At 37.4% G+C, this 19,776-nt stretch overlaps 1 protein-coding gene across 3 annotated transcripts in view; it reads left to right on the top strand.

Annotated features, from left to right (window-relative positions):
- LOC138715325 (uncharacterized) overlaps positions 1-19,776 on the top strand; it is a 131,671-nt gene that overhangs the window by 65,724 nt on the left and 46,171 nt on the right. For all 3 annotated transcript variants that reach the window (XM_069848116.1, XM_069848115.1, XM_069848114.1), the window contains exons 6-7: positions 9,009-9,111; positions 12,912-13,063. In XM_069848116.1, coding sequence (XP_069704217.1) covers positions 9,009-9,111; positions 12,912-13,063 — 255 coding nt within the window. The remainder of the gene's footprint in view (positions 1-9,008; positions 9,112-12,911; positions 13,064-19,776) is intronic.

Genomic DNA, 19,776 nt, shown 5'->3' with positions numbered 1-19,776 from the left:
GCAGTCTCTCGAACACTTTCCTCGGTTCAACAGCTGTTCGCCGAAAGTCTTGCCTACCACGATGACGTCATCAAGGTACAGCAAAAGGTGTCGTATGTCACGCCTCTCATTACGGACTCCATTAGTCTCTGGAATGTAGCCGGGGCGTTGCAGAGGCCGAATGGCATAACGGTGAACTGCCATAGTCCCTGGCCTGTAGAGAATGCCGTTTTCTCCTTGTTCTCAGGATGTAGCGCCACCTGCCAGTATCCTGACTTGAGATCCAACGTCGAGAACCATTCTGCTCTTGCCAGGGTGTCCAAGGTGTCGTCAATTCGTGGAAGGGGAAAGCAGTTCTTCTTGGTGACGTCATTCAGTCTTCTGTAGTCCACGCAGAAATGCAGGTCCCCATTCTTCTTCTTCACCAGCACTACAGGTGATGACCAAGGGCTGTCGGATTCCTCAATGACCCCTCTTGCTTTCATGCCCTCCAGTTGGCTGTCAATCTCCCTCTGTTTAGCTAGAGGGACGCGTCGAGGAGGTTGTCTGATTGGGCAAGCATTTCCCGTGTCGATGCGGTGCTGAACTTTCTCCGTTCTCCCGTAGTCATTTTCAGACAGACTGAACACGTCCTGAAATTCTGTCAGTAGATCGTGGACTTGTCTTCTCTCTCCTTTGCTTAAATTTTCTGCCAATTCTCGAGCCAGCTCTTTCAGTGATGGGTCTAGATCTGGACATGGTCGGTGACACGCCTCGTTATCTGCCAGAGATGTCACAGATACCACAGGCTCGACGCTACCTAGTACAGTTCCACTAGGCACCTCCTTGTCCCGATTGGTGACATTCAGGACCCTGACCGGTACCACCTTCTGATTCGGGAGTAGGGTTCTGGCCACATAAACCCCATCTATCGGAGTTGTTTGCAAATCGAAGAGCAGGTTTCTCTTAGGTTGTCCATCCAGTCTTGCCGTCACCGCCATCTCGCAGCCTGCCGGGATTGTTACATGATTCTCCAAGGTGAGTCTGCTGGCCATGGGTTGGTCTTCGACATCCCTCAGGAACACTTCATCCTGACCAAAACGGAGGATATGGCGCCGGACGTCCACCATTGCATCGATGATCTGCATGGCATCGAGTCCCAGGATGACGTCTTCAGTGATGTTGCCGACGAACACCCACATCTCCAGTCTCCTCTTTCCCAAGGTCAAATCCAGGAAAACCTCTTTCTGGATGGGCAGGCTCTCGCTGGAGGCAGTACATAGCTCATATCGGCGCAGCGGCGTCCTCCCAGGTAGGCCACGCACAACTTCCGGTCTGGCGATAGTGAGCGACGCCCCGGTGTCTACCAGTACTCTGCATGGGTGGCCTCTTATCCATCCGTCACCAATCAGCCCATCGTCGCATCTTCTGTTAACCGTCTTCAAGATCAGCCGAGGGGATGGTGATGACGGCGCCGACGTGCCCCTCCTCGCATCGGCCCCTTTTAGTTTTCCTGTTTGTGACCAGATCAGTCACAGTCCCTCCTCAAGTGTCCAGGTTCGCCGCAGGACCAGCAGGTGGGCACTCCTCGTCTACGTCGCTTGGGTGACTTCGGTTGACGTTCCTCGACGTCGGCCGCCGCGACGCTCCTAATCCGGTGCGATGTCGAGACGTTCGCTGTCAACTTGGCCGCCTCCATCCTGAGGGCCGCCGCCAGAGCTGCATTGATGGTGCGATGCTCTGCCAAGAGTAGCTGTTGTCTGATTTCGGGGTCTCGAACTCCGCTGCCGAAGGTGTAGGCTGCCTCCCCAGCGATGAAGTCAGTAGGTAGGCCCCTGAGGGCCTTATGGGCCAGTCGTTCCACCGCCATTGCAAATTCTTGTAGGGACTCACCTGACTGTTGGACCCTCGTTTTCAGTTGGGTCCTGAATGCTGCCGCAAGTTGATGGTCACCATAACGTCCCTCCAAGGCCGCCATTATATCAGTGGCTGTCCCATTCTCTGGAACACTATGAAGAATCTCTGAAGCGTGGCCAGCAGCTGAGTGGTTTTCTCTGCCGGCATCCAGCCATTGTGCTCTGTGATGGCCTCGAACTGGCGACGGAAAATCGCCCAAGTCGTCGTACCATCGAACTTCGGCGTCTTGACGTTCGAATGTCTCACTGAAGGTGATGGTTCCGCAGTGCCACTATATGGAGTCCTCAACTCTGTTGCCGCTTCTTGCATGGCACGTCGAACCTCCTCGGCAACTATCTGTTTATGTTCTCTAGCCTGGCGATCTACCAACGCGAGGATGTGCTTGTTTTCTTCAGCATGTTGGTCCATTAACATACTCGTCTTGTCCAGCAACTCACTCGTTTCCTCTTCACGACGTTCGAGAGCGCGAATTTTTCTGTCGAAATGATCTACGTCCTATCTTAGTTCGGCCACTGTCTCGTTTATAGTTGCAAAATTCTCATTTAGTCTGTCAAAATCGGCTTTAAGTTCGTCTCTCACGATGGTAACTATTCCATCTACTTAGGCCGAAACACTACCGACTTGCATAGCAACGTCACTTTTAATCTCCGTTTTCACTTCAATTATATCACTTTTCATCTCCGTTTTCACTTCACTTATGTCGTTCTTCACCTCACTAATGTGCTTGTTCAAGTCGTCTTTCATGTCAGCCTTTACCTCACTTATGTCTTTTTTCAGTTCCACGATGGCTTGCAGGATCTGCTGTAGGTTCTCCATTATGTCGATAATATCCCACTTCTGACACCAGTGTAACTTTAAAATTCAAAACAATAATGTAGCTTTATTCTTACAACAATATCTCTTCACTTTCTACAATTTAATTCTACTCCCGTCAACAATGGGATTTCCACTCCACACAGTAACACAGTATTCGTTATTGCACTCCACAGACGACAATGACAATTTACTTGGATTATTGAGAACAACAATGAACTGTTAATCTTAACTAATGTTCACAAAGCACTATTTACAAATCAGAACTGTCAGTTCTCAGTTCACAGTTCTTTTGCCTTGGCTAATTCTTCTAGCTCCACTGAACCTCGAACTCAGGTCCCCCAACTGCGGTCCACTGCACTCGAACTCAGGACTTCGGACGCTCGCACAGCTGCGGACACATTCAAGTCGGACTCCAGTCTCGAAGCTGGCTTCACTCTACACAAGACTGGCTGGCTTGCTGTTCAATGACTACAACAACACTGCAACTAACTAAACTGCTCCTCAAGTTCACTCACATGTCGTATTTATAACTAAACTACAATGCTAGAAATTTCCACGGGTGTCCAGAGATAGCATTCTCGAATAATCTGGATTTCTCCCCTCTCTGCCGCGGTCGCTCTCTCCCCTCTCCTCTCTACGCCACAGCACATGCCCCAGGAAGCAGATGCGCATGCAACCTGGCCGAACCACGGCCGACCTAGCCCTTCTTCTGCCGGTCGTGAGATCGAATCTCACGTGGCTGTCATAATACATTCATTTCCTAGCAGGATTGAAAATCACTGTTAAGGTTTCTATGCAGAATGAGAGCTATTCCTTAACAATTGCATACATCACAACTGAGATGTAATGTAAATACCAAAATTGAAGGCCGTTGTATGGCATGTTAGAGATGCGACATTGCCTTAGACTGTGCTCGGTCATTACTGGTAGTTCATATCTCACTTGGGTTGATTACCTGGTTGGGGTCTTTTGGAGGTTTTGTTCAATTGTGAGGCGAATGTCTGATAATCCCATGATGAATCCTCAGACTTCATTACCAAATGCCAATGATAGGGTGACCAGACATCTTCTTTTGTCCGGACATGTCCTCTTTTTTAGGTCTTTGTCCAGGGTCCAGGTGGATTTTAAAAAGAAAGAAAAGAAATGTCCTTTTCGTAATTTGTATGTCTGATATTTTGAAATTATCTGATTTGACATCTTTTACAAGGAATTTTCCTATAGGTGGCAGCAGCATCGACAGAATATACTCTTTGCCAACGATCACAACTCATTTTGCATACAAAGTAATATTAAATTCATGTTTTGTGCGGTCTTTTTATGTATTTTGATAATAATTATAGTTCCCTTGGCTTTCATATGTGGTTAACTATAAAATTATTTTATATTATTAAGTTTTATCATAAGCATACTGTAATAAAATAGATATTGACATAATTTTAAGTATAATATAGGCCTAAGCCTAAATCTAAATAGGGTAGATATTTTCTGTCCTCTTTAATAATTATAGTTCCCTTGACTTTCATATGTAGCTAACTGTAAAAGCATTATTATTAAGATTTATCATAATTATTTTTGTAATATTAACATACGTTTAAGTAAAATATAAGCCTAAAACTGTACTGTAAATATTTTGTAAGAAAATAGACATTGACGTAATTTATAGTATAATATAGGCCTAAGCCTAAATCTAAGTACATATTTTCTGTCCTCTTTTTTCGAACAATGTCCTCCTTTTTGGATCTTTGTGTTCTCTTTTGTATCGATGTGAATCTGATCACCCTAGCCAATGCTGAATAACCTCGCAGTTGTAGTACCAATTAAATAACCATTTAAAAACATTATATACTGTACAACACAGCTGACACGCATGCAAATACGAAAATTGAAGGTCATAATATGTAATATCAGGAAAGCAATGTTGTTATGCTGAGTCGTTTCTAATTAGAAGATTAGCATAGTTGGCCCTAAAGCAAAACGGATAGCAACAAAATAGGTCTTGAAAGCATCCTCTTTCCTGCAATATTAATAAAATGTCGCTATAGGTGACAACATAATAGACAGAACATAGTGAACTCCCAGATAACATGAGGTTCGACGGTGTTCTAGTTTAACATGTCTTTCTATACATGCCATACTTCATCTGTGCAGGCTAGTTACATCACTACTTAAGCTGTTAGTGAGGTGTGACTTGCTCTGTTCCAAAATACGTTATACTGTTCACTTGAATCTTTATACCACTAGCTAATGAAGGTGATATCTTTATTATGTGGGAACAGTTAGGTTTCAATACTGTGCTGGTGTATTATGATATGTATGCCTCTTTTGTTTATTTTTATTTTAATTGACTTTATCGGCACAGTTTTAGTGTGTGGAGTATTCTTGTTACTGACACAGTCCAAGAAGTGTCTACTTGACTACTTGAAAGGAACACAGACTCATTGGCACTTACTTACTTATTTACTGGCTTTTAAGGAACCCAGAGGTTCATTCCCGCCCTCACATAAGCCCGCCATTGATCCCTTTCCTGAGCAAGATTAATCCAGTCTCTACCATCATTATCCCACCTCCCTCAAATCCAATTTTAATATTATCTTCCCATCTACATCTCGGCCTCCCCAAAGGTCTTCTTCCCTCTGACCTCCCAACTAACACTCTATATGCATTTCTGGATTTGCCCATACGTGCTACATGCCTTGCCCATCTCAAACGTCTGGATTTAATGTTTCTAATTATGTCAGGTGAAGAATATAATCCGTGCAGTTCTGTGTTGTGTAACTTTCTCCATTCTCCTGTAACTTCATCACTCTTAGCCCCAAATATTTTCCTAAGCACCTTATTCTCAAACACCCTTAACCTATGCTCCTCTCTCAAAGTGAGAGTCCAAGTTTCACAAACATAAAAACAACCGGTAATATACTGTTAAACTTTCAGATTTTTTGAGAGCAGACTGGATGATAAAAGCTTCTCAACTGAATAATAACAGGTATTTCCCATATTTATTCTGTGTTTAATTTCCTCCCAAGTATCATTTATATGTGTTACTGTTGCTCCCAGGTATTTGAATTTTTCCAACTCTTCAAAGGATAAATTTCCAATTTTTGTATTTCCATTTCATACAATATTCTCGTCACGAGACATAATCATATACTTTAGCTTTTCGGGATTTATTTCCAAACCTATCTCTTTACTTGCTTCAAGTAAAATTCCCGTATTTTCCCTAATCGTTTGTGGATTTTCTCCTAACATATTCACCTCATCCATATAGACAAGAAACTGATGTAACCCGTTCATTTCCAAACCCTCTCTGTTATCCTGGACTTTCCTAATGGTATACTCTAGAGAAAAATTAAAAAGTATAGGTGATAGTGCACTCCTTGCTTTAGCCCACAGTGAATTGGAAACGCATCTGACAGAAACTGACCTATATGGACTCTGCTGTACGCTCCACTCAGACACATTTTAATTAATCTAACTAGTTTCTTGGGAATACCAAATTCAATAAGAATATCATATGAAACTTCTCTCTTAACCGAGTCATATGCCTTTTTGAAATCTGTGAATAACTGATGCTCTGTACCCTTATACTCACATTTTTTCTCCATTATCAATCTTCTTAATGTATCCAGTTGTTTGCTGACAACATAAAGTCCACTATAGTCCACGGTAGTCTATTCAGTTGTTGTTTTTCACGAGAAATGAGGTATTTTGATCGATGTTCATTATAGATGCCTATTGCTAGTAGCCAGAGTTGGGCTATAGTCAATGTATACTGCAGGGCTGTGTCTTCTTTAACTGGTACTGATGATTTTAATTTACTTCTTTTGTGGTTTATGGATGGACAGTATTATAGAAGAATGGGTACTCACCTTGTCGTGGTGAGGGTGCTTAAACTTGTTGTTTAACCTAACAAGTAACAAAGAGGTACCCACAGAAGCTGCATTAACACCAACACACTCCCACTATATTTTTTCTCCATTATCTATCGAATACAAAATATCTTATCAATAGTTGATCTATTACACCTAAAACCACACTGATGATCCCCAATAATTTCATCTACATATGGAGTTAATCTTCTCAAAAGAATATTGGACAAAATTTTGTACGACGTCAACAAAAGTGATATTCCTCGAAAGTTACTACAGTTAGTCTTGTCCCGGTTCTTAAATGTAGGTACGATTATGGACTCCTTCCATTGTTCTAGTATAATTTTCTTTTCCCAAATAGCAAGTACAAGTTCATAAATTTCGTTAGATAATGCGCTTTCACCCTTTTGTATTAATTCTGCTGCAATTTGATCAATACCCGGAGACTTATAATTTTTCAGATTTTCTATCGCAATTTTGACTTTAGAATGTGTGGGTTCGGGTATAAATGGCTCAGCAGTTTGTATTTGAATTTCGTCCCGATCATTTCTATTTGGCCTATGTATATTTAGTTGTTGCCCAAAATAGTTTTTCCATCTGTTCAAGATTGAATGAGAGCCTGCAAGCAAGTCACCATTCTCATCCTTGATGACGTTTACCCGTGCCTGATATCCATTCTTAAATTCTTTTATGCCCTTATATAAATCTCTAATGTTTTTATTTTTATAATTTGTTTCTACCTCATTCAGTTTTTCCTTCAAGTAATCTCTCTTTTTATTCCTAAGTGTACAATTTGCTTGCGTCTTTTATTGAAATAATTATCTATTCACCTCAACTGCATCCTGTAAGAATTTCACTTTTGCCTGTTTCCTTCTTTCTACTACCATGCAACAATCTTCATCAAACCACGGTTTCTTTTTCTTAGTTTCATAATAACCTATGCTCTGCTCAGCTGTAATTTTGATATTATCTTGGATATTTTCCCACACTCTATTAACATCGACCTCTTCCTCAACTTCGTTGGAACTTGCTAATATGGCAAACCTATTTGAAATTTCGACCTGATAATGTTGCTTAGTTTCCTCGTCATTTAATTTAGGAATATTGAATCTTCTAATATTAACTTGTTGCTCTACTTGCTTGGCTATTGATAATCTTTCTCTTAGTTCTCCAATTAGCAAATAATGGTCAGAATTACAGTCTGCCCCCCCTGAAGGTTCGAATGTTTACTATACTAGTATATCTTCTTTTATCTATCAAGATGTGATCTATCTGGTTATGTGTCAATTCATCTGGAGAAGTTCAAGTACATTTATGTACGTATATCCTTATGGGAGAATGTTGTACTTTTGGCAATTAAATTTTTTGATGTGGCAAAGTTGATTAACCTAACTCCATTATCATTACTAGTTATCTGTAGGCTCTCTTTTCCAATAGTCGGTTTAAAAATATCCTCCCGTCCTACTTTAGCACTGAAATATCCCAATAAAATTTTCATGTGATATCTAGGTAACTGATCAAAAGTGTGTTCCAATTTCTCATAGAAGCTATCCTTTATATTGTCGTCTTTCTCTTCTGTAGGGGTGTGAGCATTTATAACTACGATATCGCACCACCTACCTTTAAGTACTAAATACGATAACTTATCACAGATAAATTCGACCTTTTTTACTGCTGATTTTATTCTTTTATGAACAAAGAATCCTGTTCCTAATTGGTGATTATCATTTCCTTCCCCATAATGCAACAAGTAATCTCCTATTTGTGTAATGACATTCCCATCTAAGCTAACCTCCTGTACTCCCACGAAGTCTATTCTATATCGAGCTAGTTCTTTTGCTACTAACATTATCCCTCCTGTTCTATATAGACTTGTAACATTCCAAGTACCAAATGTCATAACCTTATTCCTTTGCTATGGCCGTGCCAGAGAATCAGTCCCATTCCGAGGCTTATTTTGAGGTTTCGTAACAAGCTGTTTTTTACGATGATGGGTTGTTAGTCCCAAGCTGGAGGACCACCCCTCATTGGCTGTCCGCGACTGCTTATTCAATATATTCACAGCTACCCTCCATATCTGGAGCCTGTCTCCTCGATCCGCAACCTGACGACGTGCCATGCCGTGGTGATAGGGACCTACAATACATGGACTCATTGGCACATTAAAAGAAATGACAAATTTACAGCCCAAAAATGTAACAGTAAGTCAGAAAAAATATGTATTTTCTTTAATAAGTTCAACATGGTAAATATATACCTAAGAGGAATATGATGAGTTTTATTGCAGAAGGTTTACTTATACTATGTGACTGTCATAGCAAGTAATTTTTCTTTGTTATCTCGTAATGAAATTAAAAAGATAAGATGATCGTAACTTTAAAGGGTTCATATTGGTCTTTCCCGTGATTTCAATTAATGTGACTGTATATTACATTGACACATTCTTTTCAGGTGTAATTATGAGTGGGGGCGACATGGTGTCTGCCTACGTCCCTGATACAGGTATACAAGAACATCTGAAAGAACATCGTGATATGCAGGTGTGGAAACTCAGGTATGTATGCTTATTAATGATGTCTTCATATGTTAGTTTGTCACTAATAGATTGTAATTTATCATTCATAAATAAGATAAATATATCTATAAATACTAAAATATTGAAATTATAGGGTTGCACTCTTTCAGATAAGCTTTTTAGAAATATACATAAATGCTTAAAAATAACAATATTGAATAGCCAGATTTATTTACATTTGGTTAAGATCTAATTATTGCTGTAGGAATTGTCCCAAGCAAATATTGTATTTACAGAGAGTATGCAACATTTCACGTGTTAGTACTTCTTCCTTTTTCATGTTAGAATAGACCATTGCCCTGTTTGAAAGACTTTCTAACTTGTATCTTATTGTCTCATTTCGTTTTACTTTCTCTTTATTCGAAGTACAGTGTAACTTCACTTATACATTTTTATAGGGGTCTGAAGAAAAAATCGCGTGAGAAAAACGTATGTATAACTGAAATAGCATTTAGTAACATCTAAAATAACGTTTTTAATAACTTGCTATTATTTACAAAAACTTCGGTTATTTTGGACTACTTGCTTTTATTTGCTCCTAAGAAATAAATTATGCCCTCTAACGTGCCAACTACTCCATAGTTTCTTCAATTATATCAAAACATTTTCAGTTTGGAGGGTTGTTATGGTAATTGTATTCAGCAAGGTCACAGCTTTGGTACTAGATCCTCAATATTTTAAACGTTCTGTTTCTTACCTTTGCATGACAAACCAGGAGGTGGAAGTTCACTTACATATATACTTTTCTCTCCCTCTGCAAATGGATTCTCCCACTAGCACATAACCATTTTACTGAAGCTAGCATGTGATTGGACAAGCTTGGCCAGCTTTGAATTTCTATGTATTGCAAAGCAGACTGCATCTTAACATTTAACACGTACTGTGTTGTCATGTTGTATATCCTGAGGTTTAAAATATGATTTTATAAGCTTAAAAAATGAATAGGCATAAAATGTATACCCGAAATAAATTAACGTGGAAATTAATAGCAATTTTGCCAGGACCTCAGAAAAAGAATGGCTTAAGTGCAAAATATATAAAAAAAATAATAAAAGAATATTGCGAAGATGTAGAAAATTGACCTACCGAACTAGATTTTCCCTGTTTGGATTTACAAAAAGGCACACAACACTTAACCATTTTCAACCATTACTTCGTTTGTGACTATGTAAATCTGTGGGTGAAGCTCAAACACCGACATGTATTGATAAGCACTGCTGTATGCCACACCATTGTACTGATATGGTGCGTTGGATGGCGCCTCTAACGGAGAATTATGTCAATATATGTGTACGGCGAGTTCCATATTAAACTATAGCATAGAGCAGGGAGTTAACAAGACACTAGGCGAAGGGATCCAGATGGCAGTGGGCGTAAGTCATTATTTAATTTGTACCTAAATTGTGAATTTATAAAAATTCCACCATTGGTCTGAGCTCCGTATGCTCCTACATCAACATGGGTGAAGAAATATTTTGCATCACATACCACCATTAGCATGATGCTGAATGTCTTTTTATAGTTGAAAAATTGTCATCCTAAGTGGGTGCCTGGATGATGACATGTTTGCAATCAATAGCACAGACACAATTCGGTAGATTGTAAAGTTCATTGAATTCATCTACAATTCTTTTATATTTCAAAACTTCATTAAATTGGGCGGGCATCAACCTCGTGTAGGATAAAAATTGTTGAGGGTCGTATCTCTCATTTCACACAAGACGTTATGGAAGTCTCCTCTGGTTCAGTGGATGAACTCACCATCGTGTGTGTATGTATCTAATGCTCTGTATTTAACAATGAAGTTATCATCCTTCTTGCTTCCCAATATTTTGATGGAAGATCCACAAATGAGCTGATTTTAACCATTTTCTTGAAGGACACAATGTTTTTAAGAGTTGGTGGTTGTACTGTCCTTTCTCAACCCTCTATATGAAAGGAGGACCACACCTGTTTTTGATCAGCAGGTCCTTTGGACCTAGCCGGGAGGGCTTACTTAGTCCACCGACCGTTCCCACCTCTGCCTCCTGTGGGACGCATCTTTATGCCATGGCAGGCTAGCATAGATAATCACCTGTTGGTCCTCGGGAGATATTTCATTTCTCTCCTACCACTCTTTCTGAGAGGCATTCCCCAATCCGCCACTTGGGGACGCGCCCTCTAGGGGTCACAGGTTCCCCCGAGGAAAACTCACCATCGTCTAAATCTAGATTTTCTGGCCTTCAAGAGATGAATAGTACAAAGAGAAGCTAATGCAACTTGCATGAACATAAATTGAATGGCTGCATCGTCACTTATGTAATTTGTTGCAATTTCCATAGTTTCGTAATATATAGGCTACTGTACTCAACTAATTCAGTAGCCAGTGTCTACATATAACCTTTCCATGTTAAATCTAGGAGGCCGTGCTAAGTTCTAGCGTTAACGCTTACATTTTCATTGTGAATGGTATCTTCACAGGACACGTTAACATCTTGCATTTATGTTCGCATTTGCGCTTATGTATTTCATTGTGAATGGGCCTTAATGCTACAAATGAGGCACATCTTTAAGCAAATAGCTAGTGTCTACTTTCCTCACTGATAACTCCGCTTCGAATCCTGACAGGTCCAAATGGGACTTGTGGCTGATAAAGATAGTGGTTGGTCGCATGTTTTTGCGAGGTTCACATGTCTCCTCCACCTGCATTCCACTGTTGTTCCTCAATTAATCATGGTCCTCCTCACATGGGCACTGAAGGCATTGCTATTGTAACAAGATCTGCATTTACTGCGCATCACTCTTAGAGGGGGATGTTACTTAAAGAAAACATCTACTTACTAGTTGAACCATATAATTTATAATTCAGTCAAATATTTGACTTCTATTCTTACAAAAAAAAAAAAAAAAAAGGTATTTTTTTGTACAGTGCAAGGAATGGAAGTTATATTTGTTTATTAAATGACTACATTAATTTTCACTTAAATGATAATTTAAGAAAATGAACTATGAGCAGAAATGTCTTTGGTATCATTATTCAGAACTGAATTGTTGCATAATTTGCAAATAGTACTTCGAGCAGATATTTGACATCTTCATGATATCAATGTCCATGTTACTATGATTTATAATATGTTTAAAAATTACTGAGTATTATTTTCACTTAGGGAAAATGTGTTGCATTTTATGCAAATCCTGACTTTCAGGTATAACTCCCTGTGAAGCAGACTTGAATAATTGAGATGGTGTCGGGTGTAGTTCCTGGGTAGCTCAGTCAGTAGAGCATTGGTGCACTAAGCCAAAGATCCTGTGATCGATACCCGATCCCAGAACAATTTTTTCCTTGAAATTATTTTGTGTGTTGCATTTTGTCACAAAAACTGTTTAAATGTAAAAAAATGTGTGTTTTGAAGTAAATATTATTTATGCATAGGACTTCGTACCAGTCTATGATTGGCTGACTTGCAAATACAATACTTGATGGCTCAGATATTGGTGCCAATTGTATGGATCCCCTGTTGTTGTTGACTGGACAGTCTTGGCATGGAATTGGTCTGGCAAAATATGATAGGATGCTATGATTTTCCATTATATTTTGTAACAGCAGTAAAAATTATAGTGAATTATGGGAAAATGTTGCTGGAAGAGGATGTCTTAGGATTCTGCAGCATGCAAAGTTGATGTTTTTTTAACCTGAATCACGCAAGTGAAGTGGGTAGGCATTAGACACACACACACATATACATTTGTCCCAATAATAATTCTCTCATGTTTTAACATGTGCACCTGTAATTTTTCAGGTATACTTCAAATGGCAGCCAGTTGTATTCAGTATGTGATGGTGGAATTGTAAGACGATATCGTCGCTATCCTGACCACCATGAATATCTGGGAGAAGTTTATCGACATAAAGGAGATATTCAGGACCTGGACATTTCTCCATATGATGAATGTATCCTTAATGAGTTATCACGAAACAGACCTTGTTTATGTGTATATTAACTCAGCTTCCACTTAGAGGATTTTAATAAAACTTCGCAATTAGCTATTTCATAAATTTATCAACTAAATCTATGTTAATTAAATTGGGAGTCTTGTCTTAAAAATTGTATTTCGAGCAATATTTGAATTAGGTGGATTAATTCAATGAAAATTAGATTATACTATTTACCAGAAGTTCTTAGCCATATTTGGATTGAAATTCTTATTTTCCTTCCACTTGTTTTTCTTTATTTTCTTTCTCTTCCACTTGCCCCTCCTCCTCCACCACCATACAGAGATTTGACACTTTTACCTGTTCTGGCGTCAGAGGATTGATGCAATAATCTTGATTTTGGGCATCTCAGTGTAATGTTTTTATGGCAGTATTACTGTTGGGCTGTTTATGTAAGTGTTCTTTCCATTTACTTCTGCATTCTGTTACTTTTAAATTTAATGTGAATATGTTTGATTCTTTCCTGATATCTTCATTTCTCTAACTGTACATTAGCCTATACCTTGCCATTGATCACTTGAAACTTCATTTCCGCTGCCTGGATTAATTTACAATACCGGTAATTATTTGTTAGTGTCCAGGTTTTACATCCATATCACAACATAGGAATAGCCTTATTTTTCTTCTGAATTTGTTTCATTTTTTGTTTAGTAAATATTTTCGTGTGTTACTATTTCTCCTAGTATTAGTGGAGCTAAACAATTACTAAGTCCATCAATTAGAATATTGATACTACTTACTTCTTGATACGAGTTTCTGGCTTAAGCCAATTACACGAAATCTGTGGTGTGGAGACTAGCGCTGTGCAGAACAGTGGTTATACTTGGTCATGATACTCTTATATTTGGAAAGACTTCAGCCCTGTAACCAGTTCCAAATCCTCATGTCATCAAGCATGCAGTGTGTATGCTTTGCTCAAGCATCATTTGCCATGACGTCATTTTTCTTATTTGAAAAACAAGCGAGATCTTCATTAATGAATTAACTAAACTGAAAAGAAAAAGATTTTGTAAATACTTGGTATTAAGTAATTGAAGGAGTGGGAATGATATAATCCTAAGTCACAAACACAACATTTCACAGACGAACATATTAAAAGTTTAGAGTCCAATGTTATTAGGTGCGGTATGATAATTTCTTTAGAGTATACTTCTGTTACATGTTGAGTAAATGTTATAATATTTTACTGGCAGCTTCCCCATATGGGTAAGAAATGAACTCGAACAAAAACTATTTTTGTTAAAAGTGTGGCTTTGGAGGATCTAATTCTTATCTTTCAATTATTTGTTTATTTCGTCACTTTAATGTTAATCAATATTTTAGGCATCTGAAATGTTTATTGTTAGAAGAATTGAATGGCTGCCTAGAATAACATTGTAAGTCAGTTTTTACAGTTTGTCAGAAAACTAAAAATATGTTTATTCCATACTAACATTATTAAATATTACAAAATATGACAGTGTTAGGTCTGTATTAATACTTCAGTAAGTATTCACACCATTTATATATATGTATTGTCTTCATCTTCCAAATAACACAACTTTTTGAATATTTACAGTAGAAAAACGTTGTATGTCAATCCAGAAGAACAACATGTAAAGCAAAGAAACTATAATACTGTCCACATTTCCTGGTAGATTCTTTATGGTTGTTACATTTGAGTACATTAAATAATAATAATAATAATAATAATAATAATAATAATAATAATAATAATAATAATGATAATAGACAAATTTATATCATAAGAACCTGAAACAAATTTCACAACTTAGATCATACGTGTTGTTGTTTTCTAATGCCAGGGGTTTGACAATAAAGTCATTTGACCTCTTGCACTTCAATATTTTTCAAAGATATTATCATGGTCAGCCACTGAAGCACAGATTTTGAGGTGTTCCGAATCCATTTCTTGGTTTGAGTTGAACAGTGGGCAGTTAGGGGACTGATATATTCCAATTCTATTCAGATCATATGTTTAGGCATACAATATCAATATTACACAGACAAGAATCCTTTTTTTCTTTATTCTCTTATTAGGCCATGGTAGAATTCAGAGTAACCATGACCTTATTACCTTTAACTATTCTCCTTTAGCACTGTATAGGCCTACATTGACTTACAACATTATGCTACTCACCAGTTCAGGTCGTTTCACATCTGGTTTAATGTGACCTTTCTTCGAAGTATATTCTTTCCCCTGATCCTTTAGTGTCTTACGTACATTGTCCTTTCATTGCATGACATTAATCTTACGTTTTTTATGATACCATGTGACACACTACAAGTATGATTGTCCGCCATTTTATTTGCGTTACAACGTTATTCAGCTCAGCAACACAATCAAAATACTACAGCTCTCGAAGTAGTGTGAATATCAGCAAGACGAAGGTAGCACATGATGCAAGATGTGCGATACAACATTTTTCAGCCGAAAACTCAGTTTGGTCAAAAACGGACTTACAAGGTTATTCTAGGCAGCCATTCAATTAAAGGTACCTATATTCCCCTATTTTTATTATTTAATAGGAAATGTTAATTCAAGAATATTCTTACATTTAAGTGGTTACTTGCTTTGTAGTCTTAGTTGGAAAAGTCAAATGTAGTACATAGTTTTCCATACACCTATGACGAAGGCATAAAAAGATGTTCTGATAACTTGGTTAAAGGTAGTTGCATTAAACATAACACTCAGAGACGGAAATATGCTTTGTTCTACAATAGATTCAATCTCCTGAAACATGATCAGAATTGTTCACTGGTTTGATGAAATTGATAGAGTAGTATAGTTATTATTAGAGACACTCAAATTTCGCAACTCGCAAAAATCACGAAAATTTAAAAACATTGCAACATGATGGAAGACTTGTTTTTAGGTAATATGTAACATATTTACGTGTATTTCACAAATCAAGTACCCGCGAATTTTAAAAAATTTGCCTCTATTAGCAAATTTCTATTTTCACTCGATAAATTTAATAGCATCTAGCGAAAAATCGTAAATCAAAGCCGATATTTCCGTGTGCTTTGTTTTCTCCCCCCCTCCCCCCCACATTCAGCAATTTATTAACGAAGTACTAAAACAAATATGTTGAAAAAAATATGTTACCAAAACAAATATGTGCACACCATTCTGGATAAAATGCCATGCTGACCCAAGAAAATTAGTGGAGACTGTTCCCTTGATGATGTAACGATGATATCCATGAACACCTGAACATGAGCACTATTTTCATGATGATGTAACGAAAATATACGAGAATACGTGAAACCAGTGAATTCTTGAATTAACATTTCCTATTAAATAACCAAATTAGGAGAATATAGATATCTTTAATTCTTCTAACAATAAAGATTTCAGATGCCTAAAATATTAACATTCAAGTGACGAAATAAACAAATAATTGAAAGATAAGAATTAGATAGTTCAAAGCCACACTTTTAACAAAAATAGTTTTTGTTCGAGTTCATTTCTTACACACATGGGGAAGCTGCTAGTAAAATATTATAAAATTTAGTCAACACATAACAGAAGTGTTATATTCGAAATAAATTATCATATCGCACCTAGTAACATTGGACTCTGAACTTTTAATATGCTCTTCTGTGAAATATTGTGTTTGTGACTTGATTATATCATTCTCACTTCTTCAGTTACTTAATATGAGTATTTACAAAATCTTTTTCTTTTCGGTTTAGTTAATTCATTAATGAAGATCTTGCTTGTGTTTCGAATAAGAAAAATGACATCATGGAAGATAAAGCTTGAGTAAAACATACACACTATGTGCTTGGTCACATGAGGTATACCGACTAAAAGGATTTGGAACTGTTTAAAGGGCTGAAGTCTTTCCAAAGATCTATGTAGTGAGTTCCTGTGGCACACCGTATGAGTTGGCAATAATGCGAGAGGGGACTAATGTATGAGTTAGCAGCAATGCAAGAGCCTCAGTCTAGTGTGCTCACAGCTTGCCTTTAACAGTCAGTTGTTTGTAGGCTTGCAGTCGTGACACCATTTTGTCCGTGTTCTGGTATATTTTGAGATTTATTTTTAGTTTCACATGTGTTATTTGCGTTATTATGTTAATCTAACTTCAGTTTGGATAAATTTTTTTTTATTAAAAAGAGAAAAGTCGAAGATGAGTCAGTGACAATAATTTAATAGTAACAGAAGTGGAAACTAAACAATTCCAAGTGTAAGTGTCGTGAAAGCAGTAAGGGGGATGTAGAACCTACTGGAACAGTCCGTAACTACCAAGATTTATGTTCAGTGAACCTGAAAACCATCCTGCACCAGAATGTGTCTTGTATGGGGAGAACTAAACAATGAATCCACTGTCCTTAGTAAATTGAAAAGACATTTGAATACCAAACATATTAACTTGTCTGGGAAAGATTAGAACTATGTATTTTAGCTGATTGTTGTCATCAGAAGAAAGGCAAGGGAAAGCTATTGTACAGAGGGAAACTATTTCTGAAAAGCACAATAACCCAGTTATAAAGTTTCAAAAATAGTAGCAAAAAAAATGCAGCCCTAGACTATCGCAGAGGATGTAATTTTACCTGTGTGCAAGGAAACGGTGAAATTGATGTTAGGTGACTGTGCAGAGAAGGAAATATCCTTGGTTCCATTAGCATAAACGATACTATTTCCCAGCGGATTGATGACATATCTTCAGATATCCAGTGCCATGTACATGAAAAGCTAAGCAACGGTCGAGTATTTTCAGTACAAGTCGATGAATCAACTGATACATAATTATAAAATTACTGAGTTACATCAGATTTTTTGATGAGGATTCGATTGTTGTTGAACATTTCCTTTCAATTACTGAATTACCCCCAACGTCAACCAGAGCAGATATGTATAGACCTTATTTCAAATCCAGCAATTTGGAACAAAATGACCTGGGCTTAAGACACTAACAAACATAAAAAAAAAAAACAAGAAGCGCGAGAGACTTCTCTGAGTTGAACAAGAAATGCGTGTGTGTTTGTCTTCAACTCCACCATGACTTGAACTTTTGTGTAAGAAGCGATGAGTTCAAGTATCTCATTATTACTTTTTTTATAAGGCTTAAGCCAATAAATTTCCTGTAAAATTAGTTTAAGTACTTGAATATTATTCTCTTGTTCTTTTTTAAAACAAATGTTGAATGAAATTATTCTGATTACTTTTATAAGCAATATCACAAAGTCTCAGAATTTTCACGGCACACCTGTTGAGAATCACTGGTCTAGGCATTGGACCAACAACATATTTTCTATATGTTGTGACACATTGTTATGCTCTGAGTTGTGAGAGGAGTTAGATTTTGCGTTTCTCTGCCTTCATTTTGCAGTCAGATGACAAAAGTCTATCATGAAACTTATTAACTTATAACTTATTATTTAAGTCTTTGTATTGTGTCTATATTCACATGACAAATTCTGTATGCCCTTTAAACAATGTGGATCATTATATTTTTCAATCACTAATGGGCATAATTTATCAGTTCCTGTGAAGTTTACACTCAGCAATACAGTAATCCTTTTTCTAAGACTGTTTATTGTTTACCTCCTGAGCATTGTTCACCTTTTACTGTCAGTGTTTTGTTTGGAAATTTAAAAACATAATGTAGTTTCATCTGCATTGTGTACATCATCCAGGGAATAATGTTCAATGGCATTCTTTAACTGCTTCTTCTGTGATGACGCAACATCCCTAGATGCATCACTTCTCTCACGACAAATTATTTTGTAAGGCCATATCTTTCTCAAAATCTGCTTCCTCATAATCTGCATTTCGTGTTCCCCCCCCCCCCCCCTTGTGGTCCAGTAGTAAGTAATATACTTCTCAATTTTCATTCTATCTTTTAGAAAGGCTGAGAGAGTCAATGCACTTATATGTCATATGTCCTTGCAACATCTGTCTTCTTCTCACTTCTGCTGACTTCCTGTAGAATTTTCTATTCTCGTGTAACAAAAACTTCTTTCTTTTCTTTTTTGCTTGACTTCATTCTTATTAAAACGTTTATTACTGTGCCAAACAATAGCGGTATATGCAGCTACAGCTGACGTGACATATAATGTTAGGCTGCAAGTGCTGAATCATGCATTCCAAGCACTTGCAAACTCTTAAGCTCCTATCAATACATTCATTAACTTGCACTTCTACCGTTGTAAAGTGCTACTCTATTACTAATAGCCAGTCACAATTGACTGAAGCCAGTGCAGCCATATTTAAAAACAAATTTACCAATAAAGCTGACAGGAGTTCAGAAATCTTTATTTATTTATTTATTTTTTTGTTTGTTTGTTGAACTACTGAAATGTAGCATAGTTTGTAACTGCTTGCATTAAAAAAATTTCGTTATACTGATTTTTTTTTCTTCTATGCAGAATTTTTTATTATGATAAATTAAAACTTTCGTTATAGTGATATTCGTTAAACTGAATTTTTTAATGTACAAAATATAAAAATATAAACTGGAAATTTCGTTACTTAGGCATTCGTTATAATAACATTTCACTGTACAGAGCTGACAATTATAAATATTGATAATAAGAAGAGCTCATGATTATGATAACCTTGGTTGTGCTGGTGGCAGTGGCTTTGGCAGTGACAATGGTAACAGTGCCTATGATGATGGTGATGACAGTGATCATAACAAAATTATTACTTAAGCAAA

Source organism: Periplaneta americana, chromosome 15 (assembly GCF_040183065.1).
Source record: "Periplaneta americana isolate PAMFEO1 chromosome 15, P.americana_PAMFEO1_priV1, whole genome shotgun sequence".
NCBI lineage: Eukaryota > Metazoa > Arthropoda > Insecta > Blattodea > Blattidae > Periplaneta > Periplaneta americana.
This window is presented reverse-complemented; position numbering and strand designations above follow the sequence as displayed.